Raw genomic sequence first — 22,280 nt, 5'->3', positions numbered from 1 at the left:
AATCACAATCAAGACAAGTAGCAAATACCAAATAGCATGCAATAAACCCAAACACACAAAATGCTTCTGTAAAACTTAGTTTTCACAAAAACGGTCCCACTGGGCGTGCCAATTTGTTTACACGGATTTTTGGTAAACAAATATCCTCTTAGTTCGACTAAAGGAAGTTTAGATTCGGGGTCCTTTTGAGAAAACGCTTTGCCAAAGTGTAGTGTGTGAACGAGTGTATTCTCGACAACAATAAACAACTCAAACGAAACTGGACTTTATTGAATATGAGTCGATTACAAAACAGTCAAGCAAACTAAAATAGCATGAAAGCAAATTTCGACAAAACAAGCTACACACAAGAACTGGAAATCAACAAACTGAAATGCAGGGAAACTAAAGCGTTGGTTCTGCAACATACTCCTCCATCATCACGTTCTGCTCTCGAAGTCTCATTGATGCGGACGTTTAGAGCTTTTGGTGAATTTTCAGAGTTTTTAGTTGGGAACCCCTTCTTCTGCTGCTGCTTCCTCTATTTATATTGTTCTTTCTGCCCATGTTCTTGGCGGTTTTCCTTGGATGCACGATGGCTTCGTGGGTTTTGAATTTTGGCGCCATACCCCACGTTTAGCCGATGGTCTTCGCGCACGTGACTCTATTGCCACGTGGATGGTTCTGAGTCGTGGGCAACCGTTGCTATTCGTGGCATCGTGGGTGTACGCACGTGCTTGTAGTTGCTTGTTATTCGGTAACTGCCTCTTCCATTAAGATGATCGAGATTTCTTCATCTTCTGAGTGTGTCGAGTTATGGCTTTTACTAACTTGTCTTTGAGGGACATCGTGTGCTGAGTTGCCGGCTTCGCCCAACCCTTTCTGTCGAGAAACCACTTTTGCACCATGGTGTCGAGAATTGTGGTACTTGTAATTTTGGCTTCACAATGGGCATCTAGTCAAATGGTGTAAGGCAAGTCACCAGTGATAAGGCTTGGCTTTTGGCTTGGTTGAGTTTATCTAGGGACAATGGAGCTAACTTGATACTTACTCCATCTTTGACAAAAGAGTAAGTGTTTTAAAATACATGGTAGATAATCTTCCGATCAAACTACTAGGGGCATCCTAGAAGGATATGGCAGACATCCATGGAAATGACATTCACCACACTTGATTGTGATGTTTTTTCTCAATTGAGAGTGCTACTAAAGGTCATTATTCAGCTTTAACTTCAATGCATTCTTTAAGCAGTTGTAGGCTTGTAGCTTGTATGGATGCAAGAGTGATGAAAAACCACATACACAAGTAACAAGTTCATGTTTCACGAAAGTCGAATTATTTCAAGGTGATTTAATGTTATTTTTAAGTATAATGAAGTGATCACATACAGTACTCAACAATATGTGTAGCAACAAAACCACCTAAATGTGCTACTTATTCCAAACATGTAGAGTTTTAATTAATTATATAACCTGAGACTAACTAATCAGACACTGCCCTTAATAGCAGTACTGTATCCGTTTTGGCCATCATTGAACCTGTCCCAAAGCATGACTCCACCATACTTAGGAGAACTCTTGACAGAAGGAAGAACCTGAGAGTTCAGCACATCAGCAGGAACAAAACCCCCACTAGGAGCAGCACCTTCAGAAGCTGGTAACCCCAAAAACACTTGCTTAATTTCACTAACGTCAGTCCACTGTTTCCATGAATTTAGAAGATTGTTAGTGTTCCCACTAGAGTACTGGCATTGAGGGTTGTTGTAGAACTGAACCCAGACATGATCAAAAAGCCCTGTTTTGATAGCAGAGTCCAAATGAGCATCAGGGTAAGGACACTGTGGTGCTGCAGCTAAGATCACATTGTGTTGTTTAAGTGCCCTTGCAAGTTCATCAAAGTGTGCTCCACCAGCCTCAATGTCAAAATCTATGCCATCCAACACAGCATCACCCAGTGGCCTTGAATTTGAACTCCCACCAAGGAAATTGTCCCACAAGTAGTTTGCAAGCTGTGTGGCTTCATCAGCTGAGTTGAGAGAGTAGCTTCCAGCACCACCTCCTAATGAGAGAAGCACTTTGATGCCTTTGCCTTGGCATGTTTTGATCTCAGAGCTGAACTTGGAGCACCCATTGGTGGTTGCATCACAGTGGCCAGCAAGGTTTATTTGTGGGGTAGCCCCGTTGCCAAATGTGGACAGGAATGCTATGTTCACAAATTGGTAGTTGCCAGTGTTGCAAGCATCTTCCAGGGAGCCCTCACCTGTGTTTTTTGCCAATTAACTTTTAGTTAATCTGAACTTCTAATACTTGCATGGTAAGATACATGGTTTGTTTTGTAAAACAGGCATGCAATTAACTTAATTAAATATATATATCACTTCTGAAAAAATGTTCTTCCATCAACTATGTTTTTACAAACATTCAGTAACATAACATGTTATTTACAATATGCTCCTTATGTGCTAAAATTAATCCACATAGTAACTCTTTTAACTTATCAACCATGTTTTTCTTGGTTCACGGTAAACAAAGTCGCCTTAATTAATTAACTGGTTAATAGTTTTTAATAATTAATTAGTGGAGTAAGAGCTATAATTACATTTTTCAGTACATTGACACATATTCTTTAGTAGTGACCAATTTTTTATTGAGGAAGCTAAACAATTAACTAATTAATTTTAACTACTACTATAATTTAAATGAAATAAAGTTATATTAAATAAACTAGAAAGAACTAAAATTTAGAGCCCTGACCTGTGTTTTGGCCCCAGTAGACAGCAATGCCAGCAGCATGGGAGGACTTGAAGAGGGAAATGAGGAATAGAGGGAATAATAATAGGACTGAAACTTGTGTGAGGGAAGCCATGTTGTTTGTGTGTAATTAACTAGTATTTGCTCTGTTGGTTTGGTTCAAGGAATGTAGAGAGGGTTGCATTATATAGGTGTTGGAGGGGAAGCATGTAAGTACAAAAGTTGGGTGAGAAATGGGAAAAACAGAGAACCGTGCCTTATGGGTTAGAAACTGCTAGCATTAGGGAAGAAAAGTAAACAAGCGTGTTACGTTTTTCCCGTATGTTCTGGTGTAGAGTCTAGTTGACTAATTCAAGTTCAACTATCATTTTGAAGTCAAGTTCATGAGGGACCAGCGAAGCAAATTAAATACTTTAGTATGTTTATGGATATTTTCATTGATGGTCAAGTTGGGATTCATATGATGCTTTTGAAGTTTACATATGCATTTTTGGTTTTGAATTAGTCAAATTAATATGCAGAAAACGTTCCAAGCTGGGAATGGGAGCCACCAATGTTGAAATATGTGTTTGTAAATTTGGCCGTGATAAGCGGGAAATAGATTATGTTGCCTAATCATCCTCATAAGACCATTTGTATTTTGTATTGTATTGGTTTTCTTGTTTAGGGATCAGGGCATCTAGAACACCAATGGATCCTATCAAGCCATAACAAAACCCACTAAAAATAAAGACCCTTCTTGACGGTGCAAATCCGCAAGATCAACATCATAACATCGATAAAAAGTTAAGAAAACCGAAACCACGATGACACAAATCAGAAAACAAAACTTGAACATTAAATCTAAAAAAAAGATAACATGGCCAAATGCCTTGACATAAATAACGCAATCATTGGCCATACAAATCAAAGCCACAACGCGAGAGACCTAACCCACATCTTGAACCTCCAAGCTACCACTAGCTTCGAGATCGAAATCCTAGTAAAGTAGCACAACCAACAAGAATGAAATAACCAACAATCTTGATCTCAACAAAACGCATGAAATGAAGATCCCGGTCTACTCTACACTTAAGGTTTCCTCTGCTCCGATGAACAAACCATTGACCACCGCGAAGCAGACATCGTAGTCGTCGTCATTCCAGCCTTAGAGCACCTCTTGCTTTGTCTTGCCACGCTCAGCTACGGCCAGCCAACGCGAGTTCGCTCCTCCATCGTGAATTTAAAATGAATGTCTTTAACATTAAAAAAATGTTTATTCTTGAATTCTTATTTATTACTCCCTCGGTTCCTATTTAACTGTCCAGGAAGAGAAGAAACACACATATTAAGGAGTGCAATTAATTTTGTTACTTTTCATAAAAGTATTATTTGATTTCCTATTGCACCCTTTAAAATGTATATTATCTTTCCTCATTTATTGTTCCTGCAAGGGCATTTCTTGGAAAAACATCATCTAATGCTCTTTTGAAACTCTAAGTGGACAGATATATAAGAACAAATTTTTTTCTTCAAAGTGAACAGTTAATAAGGAACGGAGGGTGTATAAATTTCGATATATATTAAATTGAATTAATAGTAGATATAGGTCACTTAATCTTTAGAGAGAAACTCACTAGTCACTTCAATTAAGTTTATTGATGTTTTAACCTTTAATTTACATTTCCAAAAAAAAAAACCTTTAATTTAAATCTTTTTCTAATAAATGAGCTTCAAAATAAGCGGATTTGAACTTTAATTATATGGCTTTTCTGTAATATTTTGTATTTTTCCCATCATCTAAGTTTTTTTGTCCGAAATGATTTAAAAAATTCACTATCAATAGTACAATGTTGGGCTTGTAGTGTTTTTCATGAACCAGATGATATGGCCCAACGGGACCCATGTCACGATCTGAGCCCAACTCATATATCTTTGACAAAAAAAAACTGAACACTAGGAAATTAAAAAAACAAACTCCAATTTTCACAAGAATGAAATTATAAACAATCATTCAGGATGAGGTAAGGAGCCATAAATGGTACATTTGAATCCCTATGCACCATTTTCTTCCAATTTCTTCCCCACTTCTCAGACCTCACTATTTGTACAAAATATAATACTACATTTTACATTCTACTTATGTTTACACTTTCTTGAATTCTAAGCATTTTCAACTTCAAAGAGATTCTGCAGACTGAAAATGAGACCAATATTCTTTGACAAGCTTCCCAAACAGTGATCCTTCTCTCTTCATCAAGTTCATTGGCTCATCATAATCTGCCAGTTTTCCTGAAAAACACAATCAAACAGTTTACTCTCTTAGAACAAAATAAAAAAAGGATCCAATGTTTGGTTCATAAAACAGTTTGAAAAAAAGCATGTATTCATTGAGAATGATCAGGTAGAGGATAATTAACATGCAACGTACCATCACTTATGGCAAGAACCTTTGTGCAATCCATCACAGTTGGAATCCTGTGAGCAACTGTAATTACTGTACAATCTGCAAACTCAGTCCTAATGGTTTTCTGCAGAATCAAATCAGTTGCATTATCGATTGAAGCAGTCGCTTCATCGAGCACCAATATCCGACTTCTCCTTAGGAGAGCGCGCCCTAAACAGAATAACTGCCTTTGTCCCATGCTCCAGTTTGCCCCATCTTCAACAACTGTATAACAATTTAGTAATAGTCATCATTATTAATTAATAATCACTGGAAAGTTGTAATAGAAAAACATGGAAGTGTACCTGAGGAGTCTAAGCCCCCTTTCTCTTTGACAGCTTCATGCAATTGACACTTCCCCAGAACCTTCATAAGGAAGCTACAATTAGTCCACATTTGCTATGGAAAGTGAGATAACCAAACAGAGAGTTCATCTTGTAAAAAATCAAAGTCTTTCATTTGGTGGTATGGGATTAGGGTTATAACTTATATGAATCAAAGGACACACTGAACAACATGCTCAAAAGACTAATGTAGCAGGTATTACCTCCCATATAAATTGATCAGAGTGTTGAGATAACGGGTCCAAATTGTATCTGACAGTCCCATTAAAAAGAGTAGGGTCCTGAGGTATAATACCAAAACGCGACCTCAGATCATGAAGTCCAATTAAACAAATGTCAATGCCATCAACTGTGATTTTTCCACCTGCTGGCTCAACAAGACGGAATAAAGCACCAATTAGGGTGGACTTGCCACTGCCTGTCCGGCCAACGATACCAATTCTGTGCCCTCCTTCAAATGTGCATGTGATCCCACGGAGCACTAGGGGTGCATCAGGCCTATATCGTAGCTGTTTTGATAAGAAGAAGCATAATATCAAAATGTTTTCAGTTCAACTCTCATTTTGCAGGACATTATGCAATGTGTTCTAAAATAGTGGCAAATACCTGCAGTTCATTTATTTCAACTCTACCAGCAATTGGCCAATTAACAGGAGGGCTTTTTCCTTCTATTACTTCTGGAGCTTCACTTGGTATATGCATATATTGATTTAGCCTCTCCACGGATATTATATAATTCGCAATGTTGCATTGATTTTGAATTGAAGCTACTAGCGTAATGTTAAGTGAAAGGCCATAAGAGAGAGCCATGCCAATAAATCCTGGAATAACATCAGATATTGAAATTGAAATACTTGCATTAGACAGAGCCATTGTTTATGGTTTGAGAGACATTTCAAAGTATAAAATAATAGAAGTCTCACCAGAGTTGAAAGTCCCAGGTGGAAGTATAACCATGCCAAGTGCCGCAGATGCAAGAACAACTGCACTTACTGTTTCCAACCGTTGGATCAACCACTCATTTGCTGCAAAACTATGGAAGAAAGGAGTAGAATTTACATCAATTAGGTCAAGGTTCTTCACAAAAAAGCGATCTTCCTCCTCAAAAGCCCTTATTGTCATAGCTCCAGCAACAGATTCAGCAATATGGTTAGCTACAAAGGATTTAGTTGTGCCATTCATCCGCATCAGTTCTTTTGCAGAAGCGAAATAATATTTCTGTAAATGTAAGGAACTTTTAGCTTATACTTTCCAACAAGAACATTATAAATCGATGAAAAGTCTATGAAAAAAACCTTGCTAGTAACTAACATGCAGAATTGAGAATAAAAACAAGAAGGATTAAATAAAAAATTATTGGCATCAATTACAATTTGATGTAAACTCTTATTTGTTAAACACTAACAATGAAAAAACGCAGCATGATTGCTATTACTTCTAGTACTTTAGGAAAATAGAAATCATGAAAAGCAACACGTGCCAATACTGATTTTCTGCATTCCACATTTGTTTCACCAGTGACTAGGCTTTCAGAAACCACATTGAGAATTATTTTCTTGAGAACAAAACTTTGTCTATTAATGGCTGAACACCGGCACAACCCCTCTACATACCTTAATTTTTAAGTGGAATCCTAACTGCATAATAAACTATTCATTCATTATTGTAAAGTTCACAATTTTCAGGATAGAACAAGTTTCAGACCTAAATTGTCCAAAAATACAGGTGTGAAGTCTACTTATACTGTATCATGCAGGATGTTTTGTATGTGCTCGAACAATAGCATTGCATGGTTAGATATCACGATGGACTCAAATTAATTAAAACACAACACCAAATCATCACTTCTATTTAATTTCCAAGAACTTGTTCATTACCTGCAAGCGAATTGCAAAACAAATCATTGGTATGGAGACAAACAAGACTTGCCAAGTAACAACTGCTAAAACTGACAGACTAGAAAAACAATTTGTAGTAGCTCCCACAGTAAAAAGAAGGCCAAATGGAATGTCTAGATCAACAATGCTGAGATCAGAAGAGACCTGAGCAATGAAACAACAGTCAAAACATCAATACTTCCATTGATTGCATTGTAATGCGTAGGAAAAATCGCTGTTTAATATGCTTACCCTCGTAAGAATCCGTCCCAAAGGTGTGGAGTCATAAAATGACATTGGTGCACGAAAAAGAGAGTTCAGTAGCTGTAAAAATAAAGATTTTGATGATTGAAGGCCCATAGCAACGGTGAAGAGACTTCTCATCAATAAGAATAATGTTGAAGTAACTCCAATCAACAAGTAAACCAGAATCAATTTCAAAGTGCTGACTTGAGGATTGTCAACATTAGCAGCCATCCATGAATTTTGCAATATCTGGCCAATCACAAATATAAGGTGAGAAAGGGAAGCTACGGAGAAGTATATATATCCTTTGTTCTGATTAAGATACTGTAAGTAAGGCTTGAACCCTTGGTCTCCTGTCTCTTTCTCTTCTTGCTTAATCAATTGATCTCCTTTTGATGCTTCAACATGCTTCTCCTTATCCACATAAGTTTCTCTAATCTCTCTACCACAACTTGAATGTCTCTGGGAAGAAGTAACATCCACAAGCCGGTCAGAACCCGCAGTCTCTTTGTGAGCATTCACAAGTTCCTGAAATTCTTTGCTTGAGGTCAACAAATGTTGATAAGGAGCAGCTTGTATGATTTCCCCATCTGACATCAACTGTAAAGTGTAAAAAAAAGTAATTATGCTCATGAACAATTTTCAGTTAGTCAAATATCAAAGCAAAACCATTACTTTGAACTCTTTTGTACAAGTTTCTTCTCTTTTTTTTCCAAGTTTCAAATGAAAATTAACAACTGTTGATTATATGCAGAAAAAGAGAAATAGACAGAACAGTGACATAATGAATGCTTTTAAGATGAGAGAAATTACCAAAACAGAATCAAATGCTGGAAGGAAGTCAACTTGATGAGTCACGAGCAAGACTGTCTTTCCAGCAAGTCCTTCCATAATGTATTCCTGTCCAGTTAAAAGTCCATCTATCAGTAAATAACACTTGAGTAATAAACTGAAAATTATTAAACCAAAGTTGAAAGGGCTATGGGATAAAAACAATTAAGGGGTTCAATTCATACTAAACATTTCTCCTCCATTTTAAGCTTTAGTGCTTTACACTATGGTAACTTTATTTTCTATGATACTGGTACCTTTGAGGATTAGCCAAGCACTTATTGGTTATATTTGACGTTCAATAAGTATGATCATAGCCAAAAAAATGTTTGCATTGTAATAAAGGTTCCAGAACCTAGGACTACACACACACACACACACATATATATATATATAGAGAGAGAGAGAAGGAAGGAAGCGATATTACATAAACATGAAAAAAGTAAGTTGTCCTTACAGTAAACAAATTTGTGGCAGTTTGTGCATCAACAGCACTAAATGGATCGTCCAAGAGATATATATCAGCATTCTGATACAGAGCACGTGCAAGTTGAATTCGCTGCTTTTGACCTCCACTTAAGTTAACACCTCTCTCTCCTATTTCAGTGAGATCTCCATGGGAAAACAACTCAAGATCCTTCACTAGTGAAGTCCTATGAAGTGTTTCTTGATATTTTTGAGCATCCATAGCTGATCCAAACAATATGTTATCCCTGATTGAACCTGTCTGTATCCATGCTGTTTGAGAAACATAGGCAAATTTCCCATAAACGTCAATCTGTAATCCAGAAAAGTGAAACACACACCCTTTAGTATTGCTACTCAAATGAATGGCAGAATTTAATTTGTGTGCTAACTTATAATAACACTACCAGCAGAAAATAGAAATGCCATCCAATTATCACAGATTCACAGTTTATATAAGCAAAAAGAGAATAATATCTTACTGTTCCCTGAGTAATAGGAATTTCTCTGAGAATTGCTGCTAAGAGAGTTGATTTGCCTGAGCCAACCTCTCCACAAATAGCTACCTTTTGTCCAGGCCTAACCTCCAGAGTTATGTTTCTCAGTGTAGGCTTTGGTACATTATCTTCCCATGAAAAGTCAGCAGACTTAACTGAAATTGAGCCCCTCATATTGTCAGTAAAACACCTCTTCGTAACATTCTCACTCTGCAGTTCAGGTGCCTTTAGGAATTTTACAATCCGGGCAAATGCAACTTTTGCCTGAATAACCACCCCAATTACATCAGGGATGGTTCTAATTGGATCTTGAACAAGGCGCAACGTTGCCACAAAAGTGAAAACATTATTTGCATGCAAAGGAACACCAAGAAAGTAACATGCTCCGAAGGTTGCAGCTGAGACCAAAACAGGTGAGGACCAAAAGAGAAAGGTGTTGTATCCTTTTCTCAACTGCACTCCAGACAACCATTTGAGCTCCACATTCCTTAATCCTTCTATAGCATTTTTAAAGTTGTTTTCCCATGCATACAACTTCAACACCTTCATATTCACAAGGGCCTCAGACATAGCCTTCAATCTCTCATCTTGTGCCTCCATTAGTTTGCTCTGAAACTTGTGTTGTAACTTTGCAAGTGGAGCATTGCAAAGTACTGTGATAACTATCACCACCAAGGAAGCAACTGTAGCTAGCCCAACAGCGCGGTAAAGTACTAATATTGAGATACATAGCTGGAAGCTAGTTGTCCATGTCTGGTGAAACCAATAGGAAAATTCTCCAATTCTATAAGCATCCACAGTCACATAATTCATTATCTCACCACCAGAGTGCATCAATCTAGCAGAACTTGATAACCTCAATTGCTTTCTATAAATGGCTGCAGTTAGCAGTGACCTAACTTTCAGACCAACAAGTCTAGAGCGGAAGTACCACTGCCTTTGTGACAGTGATTCTACCATTTTGATAAGGAAAAGTGATATGGCCAACACAAAACCTTCATACTTGAAACTTTCATTACCCTCAGCAACCAATATAAAGGAATTCAGAAGCAGAGGTCCAGAAGACAGAGCAATTACCTTGAGCATTGCAAAGAATCCTGATATCAGGATTTCCCTCCGGTGGCATAAAAATATTGTCCTCAAAAGTGATGTTTGTGAGAGTTTATCTTTCTGTTTCTGCTTGCTCAGTTGGTCTAGAAACAGTGAATAACAACTTTCTGCTTTGTCTTCTTCCCGCAACGAAGGGACATCCTCATCCTGAAGAGTTTTCTCTTTACCCCTTTTCATCAAGGGATTAAGCCACCAAAATGACAACCTACTTAAGAATCCAGCTTTGGCAAATAGGGTTACATTGCTAATAGAATCATCTTTATTGGACTCACCATTTAAAGGGGTGTAAAGGCTGTCATCGTTTTCTCTATTTCTAGAGACCTTAAATGCACATAATCGCAGTAAAAATGCCCCGGGAAAAGATAGAACATCTAATGCTACTTTGAGGGACAGTTCTCTCATTTTGATTGCATAAAACAAAGATGAACCACAGAAAATCCCAGAACCCCACAAAATTAGAATAGAAAAAAGCCTTAACCACACTCTTGGAAGTTGTTTCAACTTGAGACTTGAAGTTAAACCCACTAACAGCCATGTTAATCCCTGAAAGAATTCTAACAACCAGAAATCAAGAGGCAACACGGTTCGGCTTTTCCTCAACTTCTCTTCTAAAACCCAAATGCCTAAAACCAAATGCACCAACCCAAGAGCAGCATTCACAATAGTGGAAACTAGCTGCAAATTTGAAAATCTTTCCCCCCTTATTAGACCCTGAAATGGTTTTAAGGATGGCTTCTGGAACATTAAAAATAAGAGCATGATAAGCAGCAACACATCAAAGCAAGTGATCATCAAATGGTTGATGCATGCAGAAGGATCAAGGAGAAACTTATAATCATAGCTGCAAGCCTTTGTTCCAGAACAACCGGATTCCCCACAAAACAAGACCAAAATTCCCTCCATTTTGTCTTTGCTGCTCTAACTCTGTAAAAAACCATAAATCACAACAAAATTATGCCTTTGTCCGAAAGGTTGGAGATTATTTAAACCTAAAAATAGTTTATTAACAAGGGTTTGCAAAAGAAACACACTTGAAATCAAATCATGTCTCCAAGTTGATTGTTAATGGTGGAAAAAGGAGCCAACTAGATTGAACATTGTCAATAATTTAAAGAAATAAATAAATTAGTATATGTATTGTCAAATAACCAATGTCAGAGTCTTCCGATGTATAAAAAAAAAAACCAATATCAGCTGAGTAAGAGTCGTATGAATGATTTTATATCATTATTTCGAATAGGTCACTCACGCAAGAGCGAAGCGTGGGAAATGTACAGGTTCACCTACCATGTTCACCTACCAAATGCTTTAATTCCTTTTGTATTAGAAGAATTGAGGGCGGCAATAATCGAACTCTAAATGGTTCTGATAACATGTTAAACTATAATATAACATTTAAATCTCAGGATAGGAATAAAATTTTGTAATTAATTACAATGAAGACTCAAATTGACAAATTTGGTAGTTATTATCAGTTACCATGAACCAAGAGTAGTAGACACGATCGTAGCAAGTGACAATGGAGAACACCACCACCGTGTGGTTCTGTGGAGTAACGCCATTTCAGAGCATCATGCAACTCCAGAGAAGAAATGGTTTCAGCGTTGTCTTTGGTGAATGGTGATACAGCCAAATACCTTCACTTTAGACAGAAAAATGATGAGAAAGAATCAGAAATTTCTAAAGACCAATCAATGAAGAATGAAGAACGTAACTGATAATCATGAAGAATGAAGATGATGATTGGAGAGAATGAGAAGCTTCTTCTACACGCATCAATGAAGAAACACACTTACATTACCGAGAGTGAAAAGAACGAAGCGTTTATGATGATGATAGAAATCAAGAAATCAAATATATAAGAATTTTGGAGAATGCAGAATGAGTGAGTTAATCAATAGACAATAAAATGCCAAAAGATGGTCAATAACAAACCAGAAGCACTATGACCCATTGGTGGCACGTGTTGGACCTGTAGATAGCACGTGTTTGATCACTCAGTCTTGTATTACAAGTTACAATACTTTTATATTTTAACTATTTTCATTATTAAAAAAATAGTTTAATTATTTTTAATGTTTTATAGAAATAATCATATTAAAATGTATGAGATAATGTTTACCAAATTCAAGGAAAAAAAATGAGTATTTAAAAAATAATTTGTGGTGAAAATCATGGTTAAAATAGTTTTTGATTATTCAATTTATATAATTTTATAAAACTATTTTTCTAATATCTACATTACTTATTTATGCTCCCTCAATCTCTCTATATACTCTCTTCTGACTTAAGCGTCAAAATACTCTATCATGTCAACACAATACTCTTGTGCCGAAAGATCCTTCAAGACCGTGCACCATCATGAGAGATTCTGAGCATCTTGCAACTCTAAAAGAACAATAGTTCAAGAGAGGCTACAACTCATGACGAAAAAAAAAGGGGGCTCTAACTCTGTTGAGTAATCCTTCATCCAGATATGTTCATCTGAAGGTAAACCATGCAACCTCCCTCCTTCCACGTTATCATTCTAGGAAAGAGAGCTTTGGCTTTATAAAGCAACATTAACGTAGGTTTTGATTGTACCCAAAAAGTCAACAATGGCATTAAAATTTATTTTTAAACGAGGAAAGTAGAAACGAATCTTGAATCTAAGTTGATAGGTCATTAATGAAGGAGGAACTCCATTCTTGATAGATAATCAGTCAATCTGTTATAATGAGTCAACTTTGAAATGTTACATTTGAATCCCTTTGCGCCATTTTCTTGTAATTAAGTCCCTCTAATTCCTTTCCCATTTCTCAGGCCTAAGAATTGTCCAAATATAATAATACATCTTACATTACATCCAACTTCTATTTACACTTTGTTTGGAAGATCTACACTTCAAAGCATTCAGCTTCAAAGAGATTCTGCAGACTGAAAATGAGACCAGTACTCTTTGACAAGCTTCCCAAACAGTGATCCTTCTCTCTTCATCAAGTTCATTGGTTCATCATACTCGACCAGTTTTCCTGAAAATACAATCACACATTTTATTCTCTCAGAACAAAATAATTAACAAATGACTGTTTAATTCATGGATCAGTAATTTAGATGCAGTTAACTCACCATCACTGATGGCAAGAACCTTAGTGCAATCCATCACAGTTGGAATCCTGTGAGCAACTGTAATTACTGTACAATCTGCAAACTCAGTCCTAATGGTTTTCTGTAGAATTAAATCAGTCGCATTATCGATTGAAGCAGTCGCTTCATCGAGCACCAATATCCTACTTCTCCTTAGGAGGGCGCGCCCCAAACAGAATAACTGCCTTTGTCCCATGCTCCAGTTTGCCCCATCTTCAACAACTGCATAACAGTTTAGTACTAGTCATTAGTAATTAGTAATCATTGTAAAGTTAATGTCATAGAAAAACTTGAAAATGTACCTGAGGAGTCTAATCCCCCTTCTTTCTCTTGGACAGCTTCTTGCAATTGACACTTTCCCAGAACCTTCATATGGAAGCTACAACATTAGTCTACATTTGATATGGAATGTGAGATAAACATACAGAAAAAGGTTTGATCTTATAAACAAGCCAAGTCTTTGATAAGGGTATAAGAATAAAAAAAGACACTGAATAACATGCTCAAAAATAATCTAGTACGTATTACCTCCCATATTTCTTGATCAGAGTGTTGAGATAAAGGGTCCAAATTGTATCTGACAGTCCCATTAAAAAGAGTAGGGTCCTGAGGTATAATACCAAAGCGCGACCTCAGATCATGAAGTCCAATTGAACAAATATCAATGCCATCCACGATGATTTTTCCACCTGCTGGCTCCACAAGACGGAATAAAGCACCAATGAGAGTGGACTTACCACTGCCTGTCCTGCCAACAATTCCAATTTTGTGTCCTCCTTCAAATGTGCATGTGATCCCACGGAGCACAAGGGGTGAATCAGGCCTATATCGTATCTGTTTAGATAAGAAGAAGCAGATTATGTTTTCAGTTCATCTCTCATTTTCCAGAACATTATGCAAAGAGTTTTAAAATAGAAATATACCTGCAGTTCATTTATTTCAACTCTACCAGCAACAGGCCAATTAACAGGAGGACGATTTCCTTCTATTACTTCTGGGGCCTCACGTGGTATATGCATGTACTGATTTAGCCTCTCCACTGATATTATATAGTTTGCTATATTGCATGTATTTTGAATTGTAAATACCAAGGAAGCATTAAGTGAAAGGCCATAAGAGAGAGCCATGCCAATAAAACCTGGAATAACAATAGAAATTGAAATTGAAATGCATTAGACAGAAATATGGTTTAAGGAGAAAGAACATGACTTGGTCGATATCCGAATCAAACACTCAGTGACATTCAAAGGCTATAATTTCAGAAATGTTACCAGAGCTGAAAGTCCCAGGTGGAAGTATAACCATGCAAAGTGCTGCAGATGCAAGAACAACTGCACTCACTGTTTCTAACCGTTGAATCAACCACTCATTTGCTGCAAAGCTATGAAAGAAAGGAGCAGCATTTGAATCAATTAGATCAAGGTTCTTCGCAAAAAAGCGATCTTCCTCCTCAAAAGCCCTTATTGTCACAGCTCCCGCAACAGATTCAGTAAGATGGTTAGCTACAAAGGATTTAGTTGTGCCATTCATCCGCATCAGTTCTTTTGCAGAGGCGAAATAATATTTCTGAAAATATAAGGAATTTTTAGTTTATACTTTCCATCAAGCACATTTGAAATTGATTAAAAATCAATGACACCTTGCTACTAAAACGCAATTGAGAATTGAAAATTAAAACTAGAAGAGCAGACTAAAAAACAATTGGCGTCAATTACAATTTAAAAGTAAATTTTCATTTGTTAAAAATTAACAATGTAAATAAGCAGCATGGTTCCTGCTGCTTCTGTTTCTTTAGACAACTAGCAAGCATGAAAAGCAAACATATGTTCAAATACTAATTTTCTGTATCCCACATTTGTCTCACTAGTGACTCGACTTTCAGAAACCACATAGCTTATTTTTTTTAATGGTTATTTTCTTGTGAACAAAACTTTGTGTATATCTGAACACCAGCACCACCCCTCTTCATTTGTTTCTTTAATTTGTAAGTGGAATCCTAATTGAATAATAAACTTTTCAGTAATTATCAAAACAAGTCTACTTTGTATTCGTCTGCTGTCAGACAATAGCAATGCATGGTTAAATATTATGATGTTCTCAAAATAACAAGGTAACACCAAATCGTTGCTGCAATTTAATTTCAAAGAATTTGTACATTACCTGCAAGCGAAATGCAAAGAAAATCATTGGTATGGAGACAAACAAGACTTGCCAAGTAACAACTGCTAAAACTGTAAGACTGGCAGAGCAACTTGAAGTAGCTGCCACAGCAAAAAGAAGGCCAAATGGGACATCAAGATCAACAATGCTGAGATCAGATGATACCTGAGCAATGAAATAACAGTCAAAGCATTAAACTTTCATTATACTGCTAAGTGAAAATAAACTGTTTGATATGCTTACCCTACTGAGTATCCGTCCCAAGGGTGTGGAGTCATAGAATGACATTGGCGCATGGAAAAGGGAGTTCAGTAGTTGTAAAAATAAAGACTTTGATGATTGAAGGCCCATAGCAACAGTAAAGAGACTTCTGATCAACAAGAATATTGTTGAAGTAACTCCAATCGACAAGTAAACCAGAATCAATCTCAAAGTACTGACTCGAGGATTATCAACATTTGCAGCCATCCATGAGTTTTGCAATATCAGGCCAATCACAAATATAACTTGACAAAGGAAAGCTATGGAAAAGTATATATTTCCTTTGTTCTGATTCAGATATTGTAAGTAAGGCTTGAACCCTCGGTCTCCTGTTTCTCTCTCTTCTAGCTTAATCAGTTGATCGCCTTTGGACACTTCAAATTGCTTCTCCTTCCCCACAAATGTTTTTTTAATCTCTCTAGCACAATTTGAATGTCCCTGGGAAGAAGTAACATCCACAAGCCGGTCAGAACCAGCGGTCTCTTTGTGAGCATTCACAAGTTCCTGAAATTCTTTGCTTGAGGTCAGCAAATGTTGATAAGGAGCAGCTTGTAGGATTTCCCCATCTGACATCAACTGTTAAGTGTAAACAAAAAATAAATATGTTTTTGCATAATTTTCAGATAGTCAAAGATCAAGACAAAACCATGACTTGAACTCATTAAAGATTTACAAGTTACAACTAATCAATTGTATGTAGAAAAAGAGAAAAAGGAAGAACAAAGACAATGAATAATTTAAGATGGTTGAAATTACCAAAACAGAATCAAATGCTGGAAGGAAGTCAACTTGATGAGTCACAAGCAAGACTGTCTTCCCAGCAAGTCCTTCTACAATGTATTCCTGTCCAGTTAAAAAGCCATCTATCACTAAATAAGTAGAAAAATTATTAAACCAAAGTTGAAAGGACTATGTGATAAAAAAAATTGTCCTTACAGTAAACAAATTTGTGGCAGTTTGTGCATCAACAGCACTAAATGGATCATCCAAGAGATATATATCAGCATTCTTATATAGAGCACGTGCCAGTTGAATTCGCTGCTTCTGACCTCCACTCAGGTTAACCCCTCTCTCGCCTATTTCAGTGAGATCACCATGGGGAAACAACTCAAGATCCTTCAGCAGTGAAGTCCTATGAAGTGTTTCTTGATACTTTTGAGCATCCATAGCTGATCCAAACAATATGTTATCCCTGATTGAACCTGTCTGTATCCATGCTGTTTGAGAAACATAGGCAAATTTCCCATAAACGTCAATCTGTAATTCAAAAAAGAGAAACAGGCACCCTTTAATATTACTACTCGAGTGAATGACAGAAAAAAAAACTAGAGTTTATGTGCTAAGTTATACCATAAGACTTCCTGCTGAAAATGAAAATGCCATCCAATTATCACAAAGTTAATATAAGAAAAAGGGAATAAATCTTACTGTTCCCTGAATTATTGGTACTTCTCTGAGAATTGCTGCTAAGAGACTTGATTTTCCTGAGCCAACCTCTCCACAAATAGCTACCTTTTGTCCAGGTCTAACTTCCAAATTTATGTTTCTCAGTGTTGGCTTTGATACATTATCTTCCCAAGAAAAGTCAGCAGACTTGACTGAAATTGAACCTCTGATATTGCTATTGGAACACCTCTTCCTAATATCAGCACTCTGAAGTTCAGGTGCCTCCAGGAATTTTACAATCCGAGCGAATGCAACTTTTGCCTGAATAACCACCCCAATAACATCAGGGATGGTTCTAATTGGATCTTGGACAAGGCGTAGCGTCGCCACGTAAGTGAATACATTGTTTGCATGCAAAGGAATGTTAAGAAAGTAACATGTTCCGAAGGAAGCAGCTGAGACCAAAACAGGTGAGGACCAAAAGAGAAAAGTGTTGTATGCCCTCCTCAATTGCACTGCAGAAACCCATTTGAGCTCCATATTCCTCAATCGTTCTATAGAATTTTTGAAGTTGGTCTCCCAAGCATACAACTTCAAGACCTTCATATTCACAAGGGCCTCAGACATAACCTTCAATCTCTCATCTTGTGCAACCATAAGTTTGCTCTGAAACTTGTGTTGCAACTTTGCAAGTGGAGTATTGCAAAGTACTGTGATAACTATTACCACCAAGGAGGCAACTGTAGCAAGTCCAACAGCTCGGTAAAGTATTACTATTGAGATACATAGCTGGAAGCTAGTTGTCCATGTCTGGTGAAACCAATAGGCAAATTCTCCAATTCTATAAGCATCTACAGTCACATAATTCATTATCTCACCACCAGAATGCATCAATCTAGCAGAATTGGACAATCTCAGTTGTTTTCTATAAATGGCTGCACTTAGCAGTGACCTAACTTTGAGACCAATTAGTCTAGAGCGGAAGTACCATTGCCTTTGAGACAGGGATTCTACAATTTTGGTTAAAAAAAGTGATAGGGCCAAAACTAAACCTTCATTCTTGAAACTCTGATTACCCTCAGCAACCAATATAAAGGAATTCAGAAGCAGAGGTCCAGAAGACAGAGCAATTACCTTGACCATTGCAAAGAATCCTGATATCATTATTTCTCGCCGGTGGCATAAAAAGATTGTCCTCAAAAGTGTTGCACTGGCATAAAAATTACCTTGTGAGGATGGATCTTTCTGTTTCTGCTTGTTCAGTTGATCAAGAAACAATGAATAACAAGTTTCTACTCTTTCTTCTTCCCGCAACTTCGGGACATCCTCATCCTGAAGTGTTTTCTCTTTACCCCTCTTCATCAATGGATTCAGCCACCAAAACGACATCGAACTTAAGAATCCAGCTTTGGCAAATAGGGTTATATTGCTACTAGAATCATTTTTATTGGACTCGCCATTTAAAGGGGTGTAAAGGGTTTCATCAATTTCTCCATCAGTGTCTCTATAACTAGTGCCCTTATATGCACATAATAGCAATAGCACTGCCCCTGGAAAAGATAGAACATCTAATGCTACTTTGAGTGGCAATTCTCTGCTGCTGATTGCATAAAATAAAGATGAAGCAGAGAAAATACCAGAAACCAAGAAGACTAGAATAGAAAAAAGCCTTAACCATGTTCTTGAAAGTTGTTTGGACTTGAGACTTATAGTTAAACCCACTAGCAACCATGTTAATCCCTGAGAGAATTCTAACAACCAGAAATTAATAGGCAATGCAGTTTGGCTTTTCCTCAACTTCTCCTCTAAAACCCAAATTCCTAAAATCAAATGCACCAACCCAAGAGCACCGTTGATCGCGGCAGAAGCTAGCTGCAAATTTGAATACCTTTGCACCCTTATTAGACCCTGAAGTGGTTTCAATGATGGCTTCAGGAGCATTATAAACAAGAGCATGATGAGCAGCAAGACATCATAGCAAGTTATCATCAAATGGTTGATACATGCAGAAGGATCAAGGAGAAACTTATAATCATATCTGTAAGACTTTGTTTCGCCACAAAACATGATCCAAAATCCAGCCATTTTCTCTTTGCTGCTCAAATTCTACAAAAAAAAAAAAATAAGCAACCAATATTATGCCATTGTTAAGTAAAACCAAACAGATAGAACACAGTCAGAAATTTAAACAAATATATAGTGTGCATAATACATGTTAACATCTGATCTCAGTATGAATAATATTCTCTTATTATGTACAGCAAAGAGTCTTATTTAACCATGAGGTCCGGGTTTGCGAATACTCGCGACGAATGGATTAGTCAGTGTTGTCAGCAGCAGCGATGTGGATTAAAAAAAAAAAAAACATGTAAAGACAAATTTGCAACTGTAATCAGTAATCACCATGTAAATATGATTGTAGCAAGTTACACAATACAGTGTGCTTCTTCTGTGGACTAAGGCGACGGAGACCTTTCCGTCATGCAATAGTCACAGAAGAAAATGATGATGAGAGAGTGAGAAGATTCTACACGCATCAATAAAGAAACTTAAGAAAAGAATAAAACAAACACATACCAATAAATTTAAAGGCCTTTATTTTTTATGGTTCAGTTTTACAGGGGCTTAGTGGAATAGTGGGGAGAAAAAACGTATGGACAGTTGAATCATAATTGTAATCATGATAAAAAAATAAGATATTATTTTTTGAGACAGGACCATCCACATCATGGTTGAACTAACTCTTTCGGTGAAAGTTTTTTCATACACAATACTCGAGGAAGAAGAAGAAGTTTAAACGATGAAAATTGCAGGGAAGTGTAAGTATGTAAGTGCAAGACTGCAAGTGTAATCACAGAAGTACATGTATGTATATGGCAAACTACATCTCAGAGTCAGAGCAGCTCAGCACTATGTCGTCACGGCTCACGTCTAATATTATTCTGTTTTTTTGCGGTTCAAAATATTTTTAATTTCCAACCTACAACTTTTATTTTTAATTCATTTCTTACAAAAATTAATTTTTTTTGGACGGATTCAAGACATTGCTAACTCCTTCATTCTTATGAGTCACTATCAGGCGAACAACTCCACGGTCTGGCCTGGCGAACGATTTTCTATTTGGCAAGCAACTTCCTATCTTACACTCGACGAGCCATCAACTACGACTCGAGAATGTCTAACACAATTAGTAGATGGTTGACTTTTTTTTTACAATAGATAGTTGACCTTAATTAAGTACTTGGTCAATAGTTCTTTCTTAATAAGCGTATATAACAAAGATTTGTTGGTAGAGACTTCTCATTAATTAGTCTCATGAGTTATGACTACCGACTAGATGGATATACAATTTTTAAACTTAAATAATAATAATAATAATAATAATAATAATAATAATAATAATAATAATAATACACTACGTGTTACGTGGGTCATCAGATTATACCTTTCAACGATTTTAAAATTAATAGTAGAGTAATCAGTAATCACTTTTATATGTTTGACGTAATCATGTAAAACAATTAAATAATGTATATGTTAACACTATCGAATGTCCCCAACATATAAGTTAACACTAATCTCTACTGCCATTTTAATTATTTGATTTGGAAATTATAGAAAAGAAATTAAATAGTATTTTGGTGATTCAAATGTTTTTTAAATCATCTTGCCAAGAACATGAAGTCATTTTTGTAAGGACATTGTTGTCATTATCCCCTTTTCATTGTTGGATCTGAAATCTCCCTGAAAGATTACATAGTGGACAGGTGATCCGCAATTTTAACTATTGTTTCAGGATCGTCAATTAAAAATTTATTATATTAACGGCTAAAAACTTGGGTTCACTGTTGAACCACTTAAAAAATTATCATTTTCAAATACTTACTAGTTACTTCTTTTCTTTGTCTCATTTTTTTATCACTTCACATTTATCGGGTGAATGGTCACTTTCGTCCCTAAAGTTACAAGCGTCGGGCATATTAGTCTCTATTCTATGGAAATGTCGCCCGTAGTCCTTAATATTGCAAAACGTCAAGCACGTTAGTCCCTGGCTTGACTCCCGTTAGTGAACGTTAACGGAAATGATGATTTGACACGTTATGTGCCCCAGTGGAATTTCCACATGGATTTAAATATTGGATAAATTTTGTGAAAACTTAAAAACTTCAATTTAGTCCCTAAACAAAATCCCTAAATCAAAAAAACTTCAAATCTCTCCATCATCTTCTTCCTTAGAATTCCAGAAACATCTCCACCTCTGATGCATCTTCAACCTCCTCCTTCCATCTTCTTCAACCATACCCATAAAATTCATCCCCCTTATGAGGAGACATTAATTCGTTTCCCAACAGCTTCAAAGTAACTAACAAGAGCCACCTTCTGCAATATGTAAGAACAAGAAGGCTTAGGCTTAAAGGTTGGATTTTTAGGGCGAAAATGGGTAAAAAGTGAAATCCTTTTTAACCTGGAAGAGCGGGGAGTGGGATCTGAGGGTTGGAGTGACGACCCACTTCACTTCACCTTCCTCCTCAATCTTTTTCTTTTACCCATTTTTCATTTCATTCGAATTGGTGAAATGGGTTTTGTGCTAAATTGTTGTTTGTGGTGGTTAATGATTCTTCCACTGTTTTCTCCCTTTTCAAGTTTTAATTCTTTCAGTTAGATTTGATGGTTATTGAATGTGTATTTTGCTTATTGTTTTTAGAGGTGAATGGACTTTGATGGTGGGAAAAAAACAGGGAAGGGGTGAGGCGAGAACGGTTGAACAGACATGGTGGTGCAGTGCTTCAAATGGAAGAAATGTCAAATCCTTCTTCACAATT

General features: G+C 36.7%; 1 protein-coding gene and 1 pseudogene across 1 annotated transcript; both read right to left on the bottom strand.

Annotated features, from left to right (window-relative positions):
* Positions 1–1,298: 1,298 nt before the first annotated feature.
* Positions 1,299–2,906, bottom strand: LOC130717309 (acidic endochitinase-like). Its single transcript, XM_057567491.1, has 2 exons — positions 2,733–2,906; positions 1,299–2,238 (listed from the first exon to the last, which is right to left on the bottom strand). Exons 1-2 carry the CDS (start codon positions 2,842–2,844, stop codon positions 1,466–1,468), a joined length of 885 nt encoding a protein of 294 aa, XP_057423474.1. The 5' UTR covers positions 2,845–2,906; the 3' UTR covers positions 1,299–1,465.
* Positions 2,907–4,672: 1,766 nt separating this feature from the next.
* Positions 4,673–20,290, bottom strand: LOC130719935 (uncharacterized; annotated as a pseudogene).
* Between the last annotated feature and the right edge of the window lie 1,990 nt (positions 20,291–22,280).

This window comes from Lotus japonicus, chromosome 5 (genome assembly GCF_012489685.1).
Source record: "Lotus japonicus ecotype B-129 chromosome 5, LjGifu_v1.2".
NCBI lineage: Eukaryota > Viridiplantae > Streptophyta > Magnoliopsida > Fabales > Fabaceae > Lotus > Lotus japonicus.
This window is presented reverse-complemented; position numbering and strand designations above follow the sequence as displayed.